At 36.3% G+C, this 18,951-nt stretch overlaps 2 protein-coding genes across 2 annotated transcripts; one reads left to right on the top strand and one right to left on the bottom strand.

Annotated features, from left to right (window-relative positions):
• The first annotated feature begins 1,584 nt into the window (after nucleotides 1–1,584).
• Nucleotides 1,585–3,061, top strand: LOC149848147 (uncharacterized). The gene is made up of 5 exons (XM_090003491.1): nucleotides 1,585–1,648; nucleotides 2,126–2,224; nucleotides 2,379–2,498; nucleotides 2,693–2,759; nucleotides 2,839–3,061. The coding sequence occupies exons 1-5, from the start codon at nucleotides 1,585–1,587 to the stop codon at nucleotides 3,059–3,061; spliced, it is 573 nt and encodes a 190-aa protein (XP_089859617.1).
• Nucleotides 3,062–6,810: 3,749 nt separating this feature from the next.
• PDIL2-2 (PDI-like 2-2) lies at nucleotides 6,811–18,745 on the bottom strand. The gene is made up of 9 exons (XM_090020360.1): nucleotides 18,566–18,745; nucleotides 16,826–16,984; nucleotides 15,452–15,565; nucleotides 13,248–13,405; nucleotides 11,026–11,125; nucleotides 8,164–8,340; nucleotides 7,932–8,077; nucleotides 7,369–7,515; nucleotides 6,811–7,273 (listed from the first exon to the last, which is right to left on the bottom strand). Exons 1-9 carry the CDS (start codon nucleotides 18,689–18,691, stop codon nucleotides 7,099–7,101), a joined length of 1,302 nt encoding a protein of 433 aa, XP_089876486.1. The 5' UTR covers nucleotides 18,692–18,745; the 3' UTR covers nucleotides 6,811–7,098.
• Between the last annotated feature and the right edge of the window lie 206 nt (nucleotides 18,746–18,951).

Below are 18,951 nucleotides of genomic sequence, written 5' to 3'. Positions count from 1 at the left end.
CAATGGTGCCTCTCTCCATGTTACTTCAAACAGGGAGTTCTTTGTTACTTATACTTCAGGTGACTTTGGAGTGTTGAGAATGGGTAATGATGGCTTGTCTAAGGTTGTTGGTGTTGTTGATGTAAATTTATAAATCAATAATGAAACCATGTTGATGCTTAAAGATGTTAGGCATATGCCAGATGTTCGCTTGAATTTAATTTCAGCAAAAAAACTTGATGATGAAGGCTTTTGTTACACTCAATGATAGTCAGTGGAAGCTCACTAGAGGCTCATTGGTTATGACTCGTGAAAAAAAGTGCAATAGTTTGTATGTTTTGCAGGTATCAATTTCAAAGGATGTCGTGAATGTGATTGAAAATGAGAAGTAAGTTGAATTGTAGCACAAGAGGTTGAGTCATATGAGTAAGAAAGGCATTGAATGTTTGATAAATAAGAATTTACTTTCTGAAGTGAAAAAAGAGAAGTTGAAGAGATATACTCATTGCTTGGTTAAGAAGCAAATGAGAGTATCTTTCAAGAGTCATCCTCCATCAAGAATTTTTTTTTAGAGTTGGTACATTCAGATGTATGCGGTCCTTTGAAGAAAAGTTCACTTGGAGGTGCACTTTATTTTGTGCCTTTCATTGATGATCATTCAAGAAAGTTATGGATCAATACTTTGAAGAGGAAAGACTACGTGCTTGAGGAATTTAAGCAATTTCATGCTCTTGTTGAGAGGCGGACAAAGAATAAGTTGAAGTGCATACAAACTGATAATAGATATGAGTATTTTGGGACCATTTGATGAATATTGTAGGAGGCATGGTATAAGGAATCAAAAGAATTCTTCTAAGACTCTTCAGTTGAATGGTATAGCTGAGAGAATGACTAGAATTCTTATTGAAAGAGTTAGATGTTTGTTGTTAGAGGCAAAGTTGCTAAAACATTTTTGGGGTGAAGCATTATGTATTGTAGCTCATGCTATTAACTTGTCTCCTTATGTACCTCTAGATGGTGATATTCCTGATAGGGTTTGGTTTGAAAAAGATATTTCCTATGACCATTTATGTATTTTTTGGGTGCAAAGCTTTTGTGCATGTTCTTAAGGATGAAAGAACAAAGTTGAAAGCAAAAACACAACGCATATTTTTGGGATATGGTTAGGATGAGTTTGGGTATAGGTTGTAAGATCCTATTGAGAAGAAGCTTGTCAAAAGCAGAGATGTTGTCTTTGTTGAAGATCAGACCATTGAAGACATTGAGAAAATGATGAAAGAAAAATCTCAGTGCAGTGACAGCTTGGTTGATACAGATCATGTTCCTTTGTCATCTTTCCCAAATTCAGTTGAAGATGACACACATGAGGGTATTGAAAATTCATAGTAGAATGTTGACAAGTCAGATATGTCTGATGGTGATGATGTTAAGCAACATAAGACTGATTCTTCTTCAGTTGCAGAGTCACTTCGTAAATCTACTAGAGAGAGACAACCTTCCACTAGATATTCTGCACATGAGTATGTTTTGTTGACTGATGGTGAAGAGCATGAGAGCCATGAGGAGGCTATGCAAGATGTGCAGAAAGAGAAGTAGATTGAAGCCATGAAGGGTGAGATGCAATCTCTTTATGGTAATCATACCTTTGAGCTTGTATTGTTGCTTAAAGGTAAAAGGGTTTTGAAGAATCGTTGGGTTTTTAGAGTGAAACAATACCCATGATATAAAGCTAGGTTGGTTGTAAAAGGCTTTAGTTAGAAGAAAGGTGTTGGCTTTAAAGAGATCTTCTCACCAGTTGTTAAAATTTCTTCTATTAGAGTTGTTTTGAGCTTGGTAGCAAATCTTGATTTAGAAATTGAGCAGATAGATGTGAAGACAATTTTTTCTATGGTGATCTTGAGGAAGAAATATACATGGTACAACCTGAAGGGTTTGAGAAGAAAGAAAAGGAAGACTATTTGCAGGTTGAGAAAGAGTTTGTATGGATTAAAGCAAGCTTCTAGATAGTGGTACATGAAATTTGAGTCTTTTATGGAGAAGCATGTTTACAAGAAGACTACTTCTGATCATTGCATTTTTGCTAAGAAGTTTTTAAATGATGATTTTGTTATAGTGTTGCTTTATATTGATGACATGTTTATTGTAGGTAAGAATACTTTGAAAATTGCTAGCTTAAAGAAAGAGTTGAGCAAGAACATTTGCCATGAAGGACTTGGGAGCCACAAGTCAGATTTTGAGCATGAAGGTTGTTTGTGATAGAAAGACAAAGAAGTTATGGCTATCACAAGAGAAGTACATTAAAAAAGTACTTCAAAGATTCAACATAGACAAGGTAAAGGCAGTGAGTACCCCACTTAGAGCACAGTTCAAGTTAAACATGAAGCAAGGTCCTTCTACAGATAAAGAGAAAGATGACATGCAAAAGATTCTTTATGCTTCAGCAGTTGGCCATTTGATGTGTATGAGGCCAGATATAGCTCACTCAATTGAGGCTGTCAACGGATTTCTTTCAAGTTCTGGTAAAGAGCATTAGAATGCTGTGAAATGGATTTTGAGATATCTTCAAGGCACAAGCAGAGTGTGTCTTTGTTTTGGTGCACAGAAGCCTATTTTGGTAGGTTATTCAGATTCAGATATGATAGGTGATATTGATTTTAGAAAGTCTATATATGGGTATTTGATTACTTTAGCATGTGGTGCATTGTCTTGGCAGTCGAGACTTTAGAAGTGTGTGGCACTATCTACCACAGAGGTAGAGTTCATTGCAGTGACAGAAGCAAGTAATGAGTCACTGTGGATGAAGAAGTTTATGCAGAAACTTGGTTTTACTCAATAAAAGTATGTTTTGTACCATGACAGTCAGAGTGTGATTCATCTTGGCAAGAATTCTACTTTTCATGCAAGGTCGAAGCACATTGATGTAAAGTATCATTGGATACGTGATGTGTTAGATACAAAGCTACTTGAGCTTGAGAAGATTCATACTGATGACAATGGTGCAGATATGATGACCAAGGAGTCGCCGCGTGAAAAGCTTGAAGTATGTTGTTCCATCATCAGATTGGCGAAGTCCTCTACATAGTCGGTGAGGGAGAGATGTGTTGGATTGGTTCACCTTCATGTGGAGGACTCGGTCCACTCAGGGCAGTGAAAAGATGCCCCTTGAGTGGTGCATTTTTTCATTGAAAGAAAAGGGGAAAAGAAGGGCACAATGACCCTGCTTTTGTTTTTCTCTTTTGTGTGGTGCTTGTTGCTCTTAGAAGAAAGACAAAGAGAGGGAAGAGGGTTTTTTTTTTTCTCTCTTTGTGTGTGGCTTTCATAAGATTGTGAGAAAGAAAGAGAGAGATTGTGGGAGAGGAAGATAAAGGAAAAGAAGCTTAACTTTGTTGTGTTCTTCATCTTCTCTAAATCTTCTTATTTTTGTGAAGATTAGGACAAGGGAAAGAGGGCTTTTGTTGTAAGAAGGTCATCACTCCATATTAGGTGATATGCTTCTACTTCTACCTCTTTGTTTGCATTGTTATTTCTCTATTATGACGATTTGTGGGCTTATTGGAGTGTAGACATTGTGTATGCCCTTTTGTAGCCATTCTTTATATTACATAATGGAATTGTTGTTGGGTTGTTCTTAACCCCGTGGTTTTTACCTATCTTTTAAAAGGGGTTTTCACATAAAAATCAGTGTATGCCTCTCTTTTATTGTATTTTTTATTTTCTTTATTATCCCTTGCTCGTGTGTATCAAAATATATATATTTTGTGGTATTTCTTGGATGATAAGGGTTTTATTTTGGAGCTCGGGTAGAAGGAGTTATTCTATGTGATATGTGCAAGGCATAGAAGCGATTCTTTTTCAGGTTCTTTGTCGCCATCATCTTCATTTGTGAAGTAGGTGCATTCGGTTTGTGCGCTTTTTTCCAACAGGGTGTTGAGAGAGAAATGTCATCTAATGATAACAATTCATTCCCCCACTTGATATTTCTGCCGTTGGACCGAGAATGGTTGCTGGACTTTTTGAGCAATTTAACTAATGCCCACATCGTGGTGGCTGGTATGTTCTATCTCGTTAGTTGTTTCTGGTTCTACCCTTTTAATTTTTTTATGTCTTATTGTCAGTATATTTGTCTTTTTTTTTATTGTGAGTAACGTTGTCAAACAAGCATTATTACAATTACAATGATTATAGGTTTTTAATATTTAGACGAAAAAATAGATCTAACCGTGCTGACTTTGCTTGGCAGCCATGAGCTTACTACAAGTTTTTATTCATCATTTTCGCTTGCTAGGAATAAAGAAAAACCTTTCCACATATAATGGCTCCCGTTGCTCTAGCCAATGACAAAGATAAAACTGTTTACAAGTTGCTACTGTGACCATGTCCGGGCCTGGCTCGGGTAAGGTTTTTGTGTGTATATGTGTGTATTTTGGCAAGCAAGCTCAACCTATACTGATATGTAGGGGTATCAACTGGTCAAACTTGATTTTGATTTGAATGAATTTAAGTTCATTTAGAGGATGCATTTAAGTCTATTTATTGTTCTTGTTTTGGATAATCTCCCATTCATTATTCTTTTGTAAATCATATCATTAGTACCATCCCAATTTAGCATGACGTAAAGTTTATTCCATAGTTTTAAAACTTGCCAGGTCAACCCAGTGACTTGGTTGACTCAGCCTGGATTGCTGGGTCAAAAATAAGTACAAACTCTTTTTATACAAAACTTGGCTGAGTCGCTGAGTTGACTCGACTGAGTCATGGACGAGTCAGCCTAGTCATGGGCAAGTCATGCATATATCTATCTATCTATCTGTCTATCTATCTATATATATATATATATATATATATTATAGAATATAATATAAATATATATTATATATAAAAACATGGTTATACATATATTAATAAAATTATACATTAAATATATTTTACAAATATTATATAATACATATTATATATAATATATTGATAAAATACTATAAAATATATATAGTATATACATATATTTATATATTTTATATAAAATATAAAGTTAACATGACCCGAATGTGTCGTGGGTCACTCAAGGACAAGCCCAGTGACGAGTCACCGAGTTTTAAAACCATGGTTTATTCTTCATACATAGGCAGCTTTGGCAACATGTCCAAGTATAAGCCCATGACACACACAAACACGAGGACGCATGAGTACAACTAAGGCCAAGTCCTTGAGCAACACAAGCATTTTTCTAATGGTTTGGCTTCACATGACTGTATCGTACTTTTAAATAGAAACTAGTTGGTTTTTCATATGTTGATTTTTTTGCAAAGTAAACCCTAAGGATATTATCTAAATGGTTTGTTTAGTTAAAGAAATGTTTTAGACTGTCCACTTGAATTCTGTAAGTGGGTTTTTTCAAGAGGTATAAAACTACTCAACCCAAAGAACCGTGCTCACACCTACCACTTTTTTGCTAGATAGTGTGGCACTATGAAAGTAGTAATGTTTCTTTTCTAATAGCCAACTTAACGTTCCATTCACCGTCAGTTACTGATTTATGAGTGGATCGGGTCATCGGCCACTAGACAATGAATGGGACTGGACCAATCTGCTTCCCCAACCACTTATCGAATGTGTGGGTGGACCAGATTGGTCCAGGATAGTCTCCTACTTCTTGCACAAATTGGCAGGAACAGATTGGACCACGAGTGGTTAGTCCCTTTCTGGTGATGTGGAAAGAGCAGCCTGGACCAGGACAGTTCTTTCTGCACAAGTGGGGAGGGGGGTATCAGGTTGGTTCGGGACAGTTCATACGCAACGGTGCAGTGGGCCTGATTAGTTGTCTTGATCTAAAATCCTCGTTAAGTTGCAATCCTAACTATTGGACCATGTACAATCAATGAAAACTAAAAGACATCTATGATCTACACAATTTCAATTAGATCATAAGATTGGATAAAATGTGTCGAACTAAGTACAAAAGCTAACTGATTTGTATCTAAGAATACCATTATCAGTATGGGGTACAACACAAGCACGATAACTTGGTAGAAGTACACATGTTACATTTTAGGGAGAGAGGATCAGGTCAAAGTCACCTCTGATGGTAATTTGTCAGAGATGCCCCTGTTACCGTTCATCCCATGGATAAATGGCCTTCCAAACACAAGCTTTTGGGTTAATTTTCAGCCGTCTATTTTGTATGCTTTAGCTACCCTTCATCTAGAGCATCAATGACTGAAATTTTTTGTGGGATCCATCTAAGATACAACACAGTGAAAGCGTTTGGAAGGCCGTTCATTAGAAGATGAATGGTATCAGCTTCACTCTGACCTGATCTTGTCTCAAAATAATAATGACAATGATAATAATACCTTCCTTTAGAAAACAACAGAACTTAAAGCTCCCTTGTTGAATCAAGAGCTGCTGTGTTTGAGCCAACCACTAACAAAGAAAAAAGGACCGAAAATAAAAGAAGAATAGCACTGAATGGCTCAATGCTTACGGTCACGCCTCCCACAGGAGATAATGAAAATCAAAAGTGAAGCTAATGAAGATTTAGAAGAAGGAATTGGTGAGAGAAAGTTGGTATCCAGCTATCTTTTTCTTTTCCCTGCCGAGCTATGGTCACCACATCCAACAACATAAAACCCCGAGGCTGCCTTGCTGCTTCGGCCTTGTGGCAAGTCACAAGACCCAGGGCATCGAACTTTTGATGTCCTTCAGCTTGAACATCTTAAGCTGACCCACGTAGCCAGGTGTGCAGAGCCCTTTTGGGCCCTGGAATCCAGTTGTTACCAAGAAAGAACTGTACATTGAACCAACTGCTAAATTGGCGGGGCATCAGCATTCTACTAAATAAAAGCTTTAGAGTTTCAAATTCAAAAGTGAAGTTAGAATGTCATCATAACAGTACTAGGACATGGAATCAATTTCTAAGTGGACGGAATATCAAAATTCTCCTAAATAAAGATTTGAAATTGAAGAGTCAGAACATCATGAAAGTAGTAATGATACAAATTGTGGGGAAGTCCACAGAAGCAAGAAGCATAGAAGGCTGATGTAATAGTGGACGATTAATAGATAAATTTTGCTAATACCCGACCAGGTCACAACTCATTTTTCGGAGAAAACTGTTTGGGTCTATAACTCATCCTTGCTCACTGTTTCTTCAACCATGAGTTCTTCTAGAGAAAACTCATCTTCTTCAACAATCTCTCCATCCTTGCCATCCCAAGGTTCTGTCTTTACAACAACAGGAACATTTATCATTGGTAAATTGCCTTTGCCACCACGACCAGCTTCCTTGACAAATTCTCTGGATGTCAACATTATTTCAAGAACTCATCAATGTGGCAGCAAGATTCAAGAAAGATAAAAAAAAAACAAGCAGTTCAAAAATATTAAGCTTACACAATATGTTCGGGCTCAAAAGCACTTCGTAAAGGAGCATACACAGCCTTTTTTACATTGAGAGCTACTAACGCAGGATAGCCATAGCCACCAACGCCAACCTCCTTCTCAAGAGCAGGCTGTTTGCCCGCAGCAACCCAAAGATAACTGCAAGCATCCACCACAAAATAACATAAACACATCTATTGGCGTCTGTCTTTATTAGTGATTGAAGTGCGGGTTTGCTATTCAGAAAAAAATAGACATATGCAAGATTCATTTTGCCAGTGTTACATCACCAGACCTTGTAACCTTAGAGTACACGCAAGCACACTTATTGGTCATAATTTGTACACTCTGAAGTATCCATATCAGGATAGCAAGCTTATTTTCCACCATATCTGTTTTTCTTTTTATAGATTTCCAGGAATCTATGGTAGTCCTTGCCCTTAGACCCATGAAGTGGAATTGGTAAGCAAACAAGAATTTGTTGGTCACATTACCAGCAAAAGCATATTATCTTGATCATAGTTAGACCAGAACTAGTGGGAAGTATTAGTATAGTGTGTAGTATTGCAACTTGCCTGTAAGCATTCCTTTTGAACTTCTCTGCGACAGAAAGCAAGAGCTCTATGTATTTATTCCTTCCCTCTGCCTTGGAATCCAAAATATCAGGGAGGAAAGAAACAAAACAGATGGCAGCAGAGGCACACTTCTCTTCCATCACCTCCTGGCAGAAGCCAACGGAATTTTTCATTGGTTGCCGAAAATGTAATGCACGTGGTAAACTTGAAGCAAAACAAAAATGGCACTCACCGGGCCAGACAACTCAAGTACTTCAGGTGGCTGGATATTAGTCTCAAGTTGCTCTGTTGCAAATCTTTCTATTGCTGAAGCAGCTCTTTCACCCTCATAAGGGTAAGGGCTATCCTTGTCAGCACCAAACACCAAAATGGTAGGGAACCCTTGAACATTGTACCTGCTCATGAGGGACTGAAGACCAAAAGTGTAAGAGTGCACCCAACAATCTTCTTTTTGAAAATATTGAAACAGCAGAACAAGTTCCTCACTTTCTAATCGGGCAGTAATTAGAAAGCTACAAGCATCACACCAGCACACAGCACGTGCACACGCACACACCAACACACACATGCACAAACATATGCATGCATGCACACGTGCACACAAACACATGGGAAAATTCACAAACATGATCTATTCAATCTGTGAGAATCTAACCAAAAGCAGTTGGGAAGCAAAAAGCACCACATCTGCATGAACACACACACATGCAATCAACCAGTGAGACATTTGGCATTGGTCAAATGCATATCTTTTTGCAATCAAATCCATAAACTTTACATATGCATGCACGTGCATTCTTGTGGGTGTAGTGAGTTGTCAGCAAACACGGTCTCGATTATATGAAAATTTTAGCAGACTAACTGATTATGAACAAAAGAAATGTGCCCATGATAAATCGTTGGGGTGTTGACCAGAGCTTGTTCATGGCATTTTTCATAAGCCATCATAGGGGAAGCCGGGAAGGTGTATTGGAGCTAAATCCAAGTCAACTCTGACCTTATGGATCACTTCTGGCCAAAGTACGCAAATGTATTTTTCCTAAAATTCAGCCATGCATTGGGGGCGATCAGTGGTATCTTAGCCATCCATCTCATGCAGAAAGCTTCACTTAGATAGCATGCCTATATCAATTAGATGCAGCATGCCACCAACACCAGACACACCACAGACACTCAATACTGAATCCATTTTCTTTTAATAATCTTAAGCATTTTGTTATCATTGTCATGTCATTTTTTTTATGATTTATTCATGTGGATCTTGACATGCTTCTCTCTCTCTCTCTCTCTCTCTCTCTCTCTCTTTATATATATATATATATATATATATATATATATATATATATATATATATATATATATATATATTATTTTGAGCCAAAACCATCATAAAATTACCTTATCTGCATCAAGTGTCCATGTCATACGTGATGTTTGTTTGACATGCTTGTGCCTGATCCACAACAAAGTGGAGATTTAGTTCGGACTGACAGGCCTAAACGAGGAACATATCTAGATCAAATGGACTTCTCTCACCGCATTCAGCATATTTTGCAACTCTACCCAAAAATCCAGATCAGAAGCTGGTCAAACCGCACTCAATAGTAGCATATTATGTGTGCAGTTTGCAGGCATTACTTATGGTATGGAAACCTTTATTTCCATTTCATTTGATTTGGGAGATCATAGAAGAAAACAAGAATACAAGCAGACACCAAAACATATATACTCGAGCAAGACAAATGAGCCATAACCTGAATGTTAATCTACTTAATAAGTGATAAAGTTCTATGCATACAAGTAAGAAGAACGAACAAATAGAAGCTACAATGCAGGGTACAATGATTAGCCTGGTATAGTAAAGTCAACACAATAGACATATATCAAATATGCCAATAATGGTAAGTATCATGTCTATGAATTTGCTTATAATTTCCTAAGAACTTGAGTTTAGTTATTGTTGCTAATTTTTTCTCTTCATGTAATACTAGGGTCCAAAGTGTAATGAAAGAGATCAACTACAACAAAAGTCACTTATGAACTTGTAAGAACACACTTCAATCAAGCATTACACTTGATTGAATAAGCAAAAACACCCACACAAGGGTCAAGAATGATTGTTATTGAATAAGAAACCTCACTCTAGAGGGGATAATACAACCCAAGGCCTTTAGGCCAATTTATAGAGAAAGAGCCACATGGGAGCAGCTCCAACAGCTATATTGGAGCTGCCCCAAAAAACCCAAAAATCAAAAAAGGTAAAAAATACAGAAAATAAAGGTAAAATAAAAAGGAAAAAAAAGAAAAAAGATGGCTGATGCAAATTACAGTGAAAAGACCGAAATACCCTTGGGTATTTCGGTTTACAAGCATGTATATACTTGTATATATATATATATTTGAATATAAGTATATACTTTAACACAAAGATTTTCAGGTTTGACATGCTCTTTTAATAAATGTTAATATGGTTTCTAAAAAATGGATATAGATTTCTATGAAGTTGATATGAAGTCACAAACATATTATTTTCATAAGGATACTTATAAACTGAAATGACTGAAGTACATATTTAATCGATTACATTATATTATCTTTTTTTAAAATTCATAATATTAGAAAGCCTCAACGAATATAGCATGCTTCTAGCAAAGAAGTTCCATTTATATAGAAATGTTGAGAAAAACAACTTTGGTACTTTTTCTAATTTTAAAGTATTAGAAACAAGTTTCTAATGGGCATCAGACAAGTTTCTGTGTTCAAACAAAGTTCCTTACATATTTGGTACTCCGATCGGTGCTTTCTAACATCAGTTTTGCACCAGTATCTAGTACAGGAGTGCCCGATGTATATAGCATGTTACTGTAAGGATGTAATGTGCACCAGGGCAACCATACATTATAAATAATGTATATTTATTTACCAAGTTAGCTGAATGCATACATATGCCCCTAAATCCTAATATGGAACACTGTTGATGTGTCAAACCTACCCATCATACAAAAGACTTTGGAATCTGTCGGTGTAAAAGTTATTGGGAGACCCAGTTCAATATCAAATTTGGGACAAAATCTGCAGCAAATGCATGACATACCTTTTCTGCATCACAATCAACCTGGCCAAGTTTAACCTTCCCCTTTAAATTATTTGCAGCTTTCTTCCACTCTGGTGAAAGTTTCTTACAATGTCCACACCTGGAAAAAAAATGTTTGCTTTATTTAATCTGCAATTGCCATAGGACAACTTACAAAAAAGAAAAAGTTGGAAGGATCTAAGAGTTCTGACAAGCCACACAATGACCACATCATGCATAGATCAATAGAAAACAAACCCAAGTTTCCAAGCCCGCTTGAAAGTATAAGAAAATATTTTAAAATGTGAGAGAACTTCAATTCTTTCTGAGACACAAACAAGAAGATACAAACTCTGAAGTTTTTAAAATAACAGCTTCAACTTTGTCAAAGAAGCCCACAATAACTTTAGAAATTAACTTAGTCCACGTGTATGCATCTGTTAGATATGTGGTTTTAGTCCACAGGTTTAAAATTTAACAGTGTATTCCTTTGTATTGAAACTTGTAATCATACCCCACAACTAAATGAGTACCATTCTAGAACCAATGAGCAAGTCCTTATGCACAAACATTATAGTGCCTCATCTGATCCATCTGGATCAGCATCATAGAGAGGTTATTTCCATCTGAGTACACTAGCAGGCTTGTCATCATACCTGTCTCAGATAATTGTTCAATTAAGTTTTGCCACCATCTACAAGATTACCATTCTCTCCACCTCCTGATGATCCATCTTACCAACAGCAATTCGCTTCAGTTTTTACTTCCAATTTTTTTCCCATGAGGAACAGGGAAACCACCCCCGGGATCAGAGACCTAGTCAGGCTGGCTCTTGCCTGTCGTACTTACGGTGGCTGTCCCAACGGTGTAAACCTGTGGTGCACCCCTTGCCACCAGGGAGTCACCTTGCTCTGGCATAAGCAAGGGGCATGGTTACACTTGCTCTTGATAATGCAAGGGGCTGATGTCTATGAGAATGGAACCCTGACCACCCGCCTAGCAGCCAAGGCCCCCTCCCACTACGCCAAACCCCTCAAAGCTTTTCTTCCATTTATTTTTCTTTTTCTCAATACTCATGTCACTCATGCACATTCCTTTCTTCCTTATTCAATGGCCAAGATGCAGAATAGCCCCAGAAGGAATGCATAAAGTGCCTTTGTTCCATAGTACAACTACAACCCTGTTTGTATATCAGTGCAAGTGGTTCTCAACACAGAAAAGTTCAAGCAAAAAAATAATAAAAGCTCAAATTTAAGTATATTATGCATTCTTCCAGTTCTATCAATAGATTCACACCTCCGGAATACCTTCCTCTAAGAGATTGTTTTAAATATTGGGTCACAACTACTGCTTGAATTATGTCTACCAGCATTTCAATTAGGTACTTTCTTCATGAATCTCAATCGTTGAGTAGAACACTATATTGATTTAAAAAATAATGCAATCCAAATATGAGGTTCAAGACAGGTGGAGTAAATAACATAAAAATGCATTGATTGAAGGGCCTGGGTTGGGTTGGAGGTGAAGAGCCTGTGGTTATCTACCAAAAACAAACAACAAACTTGCAGCAAATATTTCAGCATCAGATTGAGGGCAAAATGGTACTTTCAGCATAATCTGGGGTTTGTTCAATTACCCATGAACAAGTTAGATGTGTTTAAATAACTTCTAGACCTTAGCGTGTTTGTTATTATAGTTAACAATTTATGTGTGTTTCTGAAAATCTCCTAAAAAGTTAGGTAGTTTTTGATAACCATATTTTTTAGGGTAAAACGGCAATTGCAGCACATATTAACGGCAACTTTGACGAAAGTAAACTCTTGGTTTTTCTAATTAACCATGATAAAGTTTAGATATGTTTTTAACAATATCCAAAACATAGGTGTGTTTTTTATTATCACCAAAACTTTTAGGTGCGCTTTTCCAAAAATTCCCTATTTTTTTTCAAAATGCCGCGATCTTTCCAATTATTTTCTTAAATCTATAGAAAATCCTGCAATATCCCAAGAAATTGCCTTACTAAGAATTGACAAGACCAGTACTGGTTACTACAATTTTATAAATAAAAAGTTGGATGTATCAAACACATGATGTAGTAGGTTGCAAGAGGTGATCATTGTCATTGATTTGGAGCCACCACTAAAGCTATCATGACTTGAAAGGACACTCACATCCACTGTTGAAACTATAGAACATTCTTCACCAACATCTATACATTCATCCGTATGACACTCATTACTCACCATGGTGCGTAGAATTCAACCATCCATAATTCTTTACTTTTCAGGACAACATCATCAAAGTTGTGAGAAGTCAGCTCTACTGATGCGCTTGGTTCACTCTTTGAGCTGGAGCCACCAGCAGCCTTTCCATTTAACCGATCCTTCAATAGTAGCTTAACCTGTAAGGGAATACGTGTGTCATTCAACATAGAAATAAAAGAATGGAAGATTAACAATGATTAACTAACAGAAGAAATAGGCAAAGGAAAAAGAGTACATGAGAAGAACATAAACAGAACTTTTGAGTGACACATGCAAAGATTTAGAAGCAGTGAAGCACACACGAACAATTTTTTGCAGCAATTCTATACTAATTGCAAACTTTTTCAAACAAGTATTAGTTTAATTCAAAACCCCAAATAAGATAGGGAAATCAAGGTCCATGAGGAATCACAATTTCTTCACATCTGGAATTATATCTCCTTCTAGAGGAAGTTCATTTCTCATGTGAAAGATTGCCACAAAACAAGCTTTCATCCAGAGGATACTGTGAAAGTAAGAATATGAAGACACATTAGGCATCTCTAGTGGCCATGTCAAAAACCAACCTAGGTTTAAAACTCATCCAGACTGTTATCCAAACCATTTAGGAATTTGCACAGAGATCATGTTGGTGTGCTTCATCCAGAACTCATCCAGACTGTTATCCAAAACTCATCCAGGCTGCAAAAAGATTTTCTTTGAGACAGATAGAAAGGTCTTGTTTGTTGACAGAATTTAGGTGGCAAGTTGTCACAATATACATGGTGGTGTGCTACAGCAAATGGACCCAAATTTTGCACAAACCATTCCAACAACTACCGTAATTTGACCACAAGGGTTTGGCGCTGAACAATACATCCATCTGAATATTCCTATAAACAAAATAAGTTATGGAATGACAAAAAAATAAGGATATATTTTCATAAAACTACAAGGGAAAGATTAAAAAAAAGTAAAATAAAAAAATAAGGATTAAAATAAAAGTATTATTAAAATATAGAAGAAAGAAGAAAATTAAAAAAACTAAAAGTACAGCGAAAGTAAAGTGATAAAAGCTACAGCATTATCGTGATAGGTAGATGGACAGATAGACAAAAGGTTCAAGAATCAAACTATCAAATAAATAACGTTTCAGAAAAAATATTAACTGCCTATCATTGAAGCTTTGCATTTTGAACCAATTGAGACTCCAAAAAACTGAATTGGCATGGTAGTGATTTATTTTAAATAGTCACTGTAGGATCCTATGTTTTTACAATTGTATAAGTAGCAAAATGCCAACACTGTGCAGTAGGCATAACTGGTGTCTGCAATAACATAGCAACATTAGCTAGAAGTTACTAGCAGGTTGTTAGACCAAGAATAGGCTCACATTGGGTTAAATAATATGTTTATTCAGTAAATGTGCAACAAAAGCTAGGATACTCGACTCAATAGCAGAACAAAATTCATTCATTCCCATGGTTTTACTTTTGAGTCTGAAACATATGAATAAGAAAACAAGCAAGACATTTGTTGCTATTAAAAATCTGAATAGAAACTCTGCACATAAAACATTAGCAATAAAATATGACTGAACTAGAAAGTGTTGTAAGAGACCATAGATGAAAAAAAACACATACACACACATTTTACATTTACATTTTTCAAATATGTATACCTAGTTTTTGAAAGAATGTGATTATGGTACCTTTTGCTATGTGATATGAACATGATAAACTCATTTTAATGAAAATCATGCTTTTCATAAACATCAACAAGCTCACCACATATTTATACTCCTAACAAATGCAAATATGACATGGTGATTTGATGCATTAATTGTCACCACCATAGGCATTTTAGCAATGTTATAAAAAACACACTAAGATACTCCTCAAAGAAAAGTTTATAAATGTATTATTTTACTCCTAATCAAATAGCCAAATGTACACCGTGGTGAGAATAAATCCAAAAGCCACCATGTCATTTTTAATTTTTTTTTGGGTATAAATTTATGGAACTTATTGACATTCATGAAAATCCATCAAAGTTGGCAGCTCTCTATTCACAATATATACATACACATATACATACTTACATACATATACTAAGCAATTTGACAATATAGCGCAAACTCCGAAACCAATATTCAAGAAAAAATTGGACATATGTCCCAAGAAATTCTAGCTACCCAGACAAACCTGTTGAAGAGCAAATTCTGCAATGGGCTTCACATCTCTTGCACCTTGATAATCAACTGGTGGTTTGCCAGGCAAAAACAACTTTATTGTTGGAAAACCTTTAATCCCATACTCCTACAAGGAAATGTCAATCTTTAATCCAGAAAAAAAAGCTCTCATCTCATAAAATAATATTGGACTAATAAAATAAAAAGTATATTGTTGCAACAATAATTTACTGGAGAGAGTGAGCCCTATCATGTACAAAACTCGTTTAGGAAACCATAAATAGAAGTATCAAATGATTAAAAACATCCCGCGTACTTGGGAAACATGTACTACCTATAGAAGAAACTTCTTTCTATTTCAATAGAAAAGGGTATTATTAAACTCATTTCTATCAACATTTCACGTACAAATAACAACTTCATTGTTACAATCACACTATGTTTAGCAATTCTTTTAAAAATTATGACAAATAATTATAAGAAATAATGATTGATCAAATATGCATATTTAATGTCAACAAGGGCTCCACTCATCCGGAAGGGGCGACTTGTTAACATCACCAAGTTGATGGGACATCACAAGTTCAAAACACGCAAGGTCAAATCTGGGAGCACTCCCACCTAGGGATGGGGGACCTCAAGGGTTTTACCAACCGAATGTCTGTCAATGATGGTAGGTTTTCCTTTGGCCTAGCAAAAAAATGTGCATTTAACTATTTCAATTTGTAGGTATCTTAATGAAAAATATATAATTCATATTAATTTTTAGAAACTTGCACTGATTCTTTTAGAAACAGTACTAATGTTTATTAGATAATCGTATATTTTTTTTTAAGTCATATAAATGTTCATTTCAAGTAATAATGGACCTTAAACTTTTTAACTCCTCAAGTATTAGTACCAATATCTCGTACCTCATACCCGTACCAGTACCACTGCCCATTTTCTAGCAATTATGCTCTAATAAAATAGCTAAGACTAATTTAACCTTGAAAGGAATCAGTGGGTTGTTTATGATTTACATAATCAAGAACAATGTAAATGGAATAAAAAATGTAACCTTGAGTCAAAACATGAAATTAACCAACAACTACTTCAGAAAAATATACTAAACGCATTTATACACACCCGAATCTCTTTTTGTCAAAAAGACTAGTTCCTATAGAATTTCAAAGAAGAAATATGTATAAGCTTCACAAAATAGATGATCCTCTAGACAATTTTTAGAAGCAACAATGAATCCATGTAAGTGTACAAACAACAATACAAAGCATCCTGCAAAGAATGCCATCAAAGGAACCTCCCCTACCACCATCTCAAAAAAAAAAAAATCAACCAAAATCTCACCTGAACAAAGAAATGAAAAAAAAATATCAAGATGTCCAACCTGAGCAAGAGACTTGTGAGCATCCGCATCAAGAGCCGCCACTGTCAACACACCTTTCAGAACTGTTGCCGCTTTCTCCCATATAGGAGTCAGTGCTTGACAATGACCACACCATGGAGCAAAGAATTCAACCAAAACAACTCCGTTTGAGTTTAAAACCTGCAATCAAATGTTAAGGTGATACTTTAGCAAGGAAGACTAAAAGGACAAAGACACCAGCATTCTATGTAAGCAGTTAAATTGAACATTCTCAATTTTCTGAATCTTTTCCCGTTCTAGACAGTGTCCCTTGGTTACCTAACGAAACAGAACACTGGCCTTCACAAAATCAGGCACTGATTCTGTGACTTCTATATGTGTCGTATCAGTGCTCAAATCTCACAGAAAAAATGCTCCTGGGGACATATCAACACACTAAACTTCAGCAGCAGTGTCCACAGGACAACTGTTCAATAGAATTTCAATTAGGTTTCATAGATGTGATCCTAGAACAAGAAAGAAAAAAAAAATCATGAGATGTATCAACTTGCTAAAAACTTAGGAATGATCACTTTACAATTTACATGTTCATCAGCTATATTCTACACTTGCAACTTGCAAGTTGCCGACTCCAAAAGCCTGATGAGGAAAGATAACCAAATATTCAGTATAGGCATATGAATGCACACAAGTATGCCTTGGGGCATAGGAAGGAGCAACGCCTACAAGGGCAGATTCAGATTGGTTGGCTGCTAAGAGGCAGGTCACTAAAAATGGCTCAGTCACTTATGTCATCATCAGCTATTTCACTTCGCACATTTTTCTTTATTGCCTTCCGCTTTTAAAGTTCAAACTATAAAAATGACATAAATCAAATACTTACTTTATCTGACAATTTTAGGAAATTAAGAGACCACAAAAGAGGAAGAAGTGTAACTATATAGTTAGGTCACTGTAAAAAGCTACAAACCTCATTAGAAAATGATTTCTCATTTTCTCCATTTATCATATCCATCACTTCCATTACAATTCTTTCATATGAATCCCCCTAAACACGAAGTGTTGGGCCACCGGACTGACAAAGTCCACCACGGGAATTGCATTCCCATCCGGTGCAGGTAATCAACACTTCATGTTTCCACAGAGAAGAAACGTTGTAAAGAAGAAGCGGGGTAAAAAATTCTACTGGCATAGCAATTTTTGAATATCCGAGATTCCAGAAGAAAGCGTGTAAATGCCGATCCACCGTAGCATCAGACGGGATCCAACAATTCGCGCGCCAGTAATACATCACCAACATAAAGAATCATTATCAGAACTGCAGTAATACATCACCAACATAAAAATTATTATCAAAACTGCATCATTATCAAAACTGTACAATAAATTGCCTTTTTCCTTTCTTGGGTAGTGATGAAAAACAGCTTATTTCTCCATATCACACGATACAACCAAATAAGTACCAAAAAGACTCTTATTTAGTACAATGTAGAGAAAATCCATGATATCTATAAAATTTGGGTTACGGAAATAACACATTCAACAAACCAAAATCGCATTCTCCAAACGCATAATACAAGAAAACCAAACCAATAAAGATAGCGATCAAAACCCAAACAAGTACCCACTTTCCCGTTGTGGGTAACCACTATTTCCCATCAAAATAGCAAAAAAGATTTGTACTCACGACGGTGAAGATCATAAAGCCAATGCAACGAAGCAAATGAAGAGAGAATGACCATGGGCGCTTAGATTCATTACCTTAGACTTGAAATTGGAGGGATTTAAGAGAACTACGTCCGACGAGGGTCCGTACAAAGAGGATGCTAATGGAGAGGAGAAAAGAAGGAAGACTATGATCGGCAGAAACGTGCGAGACACATCCATGGCTTGCTTTCTGTAGGTGGTGATGCTGAGAGAGAGAGAGAGAGAGAGCAGCCATCTAGACTCTACAGGAAAATATATAAACAGAGGAATGGAAAGAAGACGCGTGTTCCGACCAATCGAAGGCTTCCACGTGCCCACCAAGTTCGGATTTGGATTTACAAATTCGGATTCTTTCTAAATTGGGTCTATTTGGATAAGTGTTTGGAATCGGATCTATGTCCAGATTGGGATCTAACTTGATCGCGTTGCAGGGTTTCCAC

Source organism: Nuphar pumila, chromosome 1 (genome assembly GCF_984573655.1).
Source record: "Nuphar pumila chromosome 1, dmNupPumi1.hap1.1, whole genome shotgun sequence".
NCBI lineage: Eukaryota > Viridiplantae > Streptophyta > Magnoliopsida > Nymphaeales > Nymphaeaceae > Nuphar > Nuphar pumila.
This window is presented reverse-complemented; position numbering and strand designations above follow the sequence as displayed.

Bases quoted from the DNA above. Each gene is read 5' to 3' on its own strand.
- LOC149848147 (XM_090003491.1), top strand. From the start codon at position 1,585: ATGAAGGGTGAGATGCAATCTCTTTATGGTAATCATACCTTTGAGCTT. The intron at 1,649-2,125 runs GTAAAAGGGTTT...TGTTTATTGTAG, and splicing joins GCTTGTATTGTTGCTTAAAG to GTAAGAATACTTTGAAAATT. The intron at 2,760-2,838 runs GTAATGAGTCAC...GTACCATGACAG, and splicing joins CATTGCAGTGACAGAAGCAA to TCAGAGTGTGATTCATCTTG.
- PDIL2-2 (XM_090020360.1), bottom strand. From the start codon at position 18,691: ATGGATGTGTCTCGCACGTTTCTGCCGATCATAGTCTTCCTTCTTTTC. The intron at 8,341-11,025 runs GTATGTCATGCA...TTTGGTCTTCAG, and splicing joins TTGATTGTGATGCAGAAAAG to TCCCTCATGAGCAGGTACAA. The intron at 8,078-8,163 runs GTGAGTGCCATT...GGCTTCTGCCAG, and splicing joins TACTTGAGTTGTCTGGCCCG to GAGGTGATGGAAGAGAAGTG.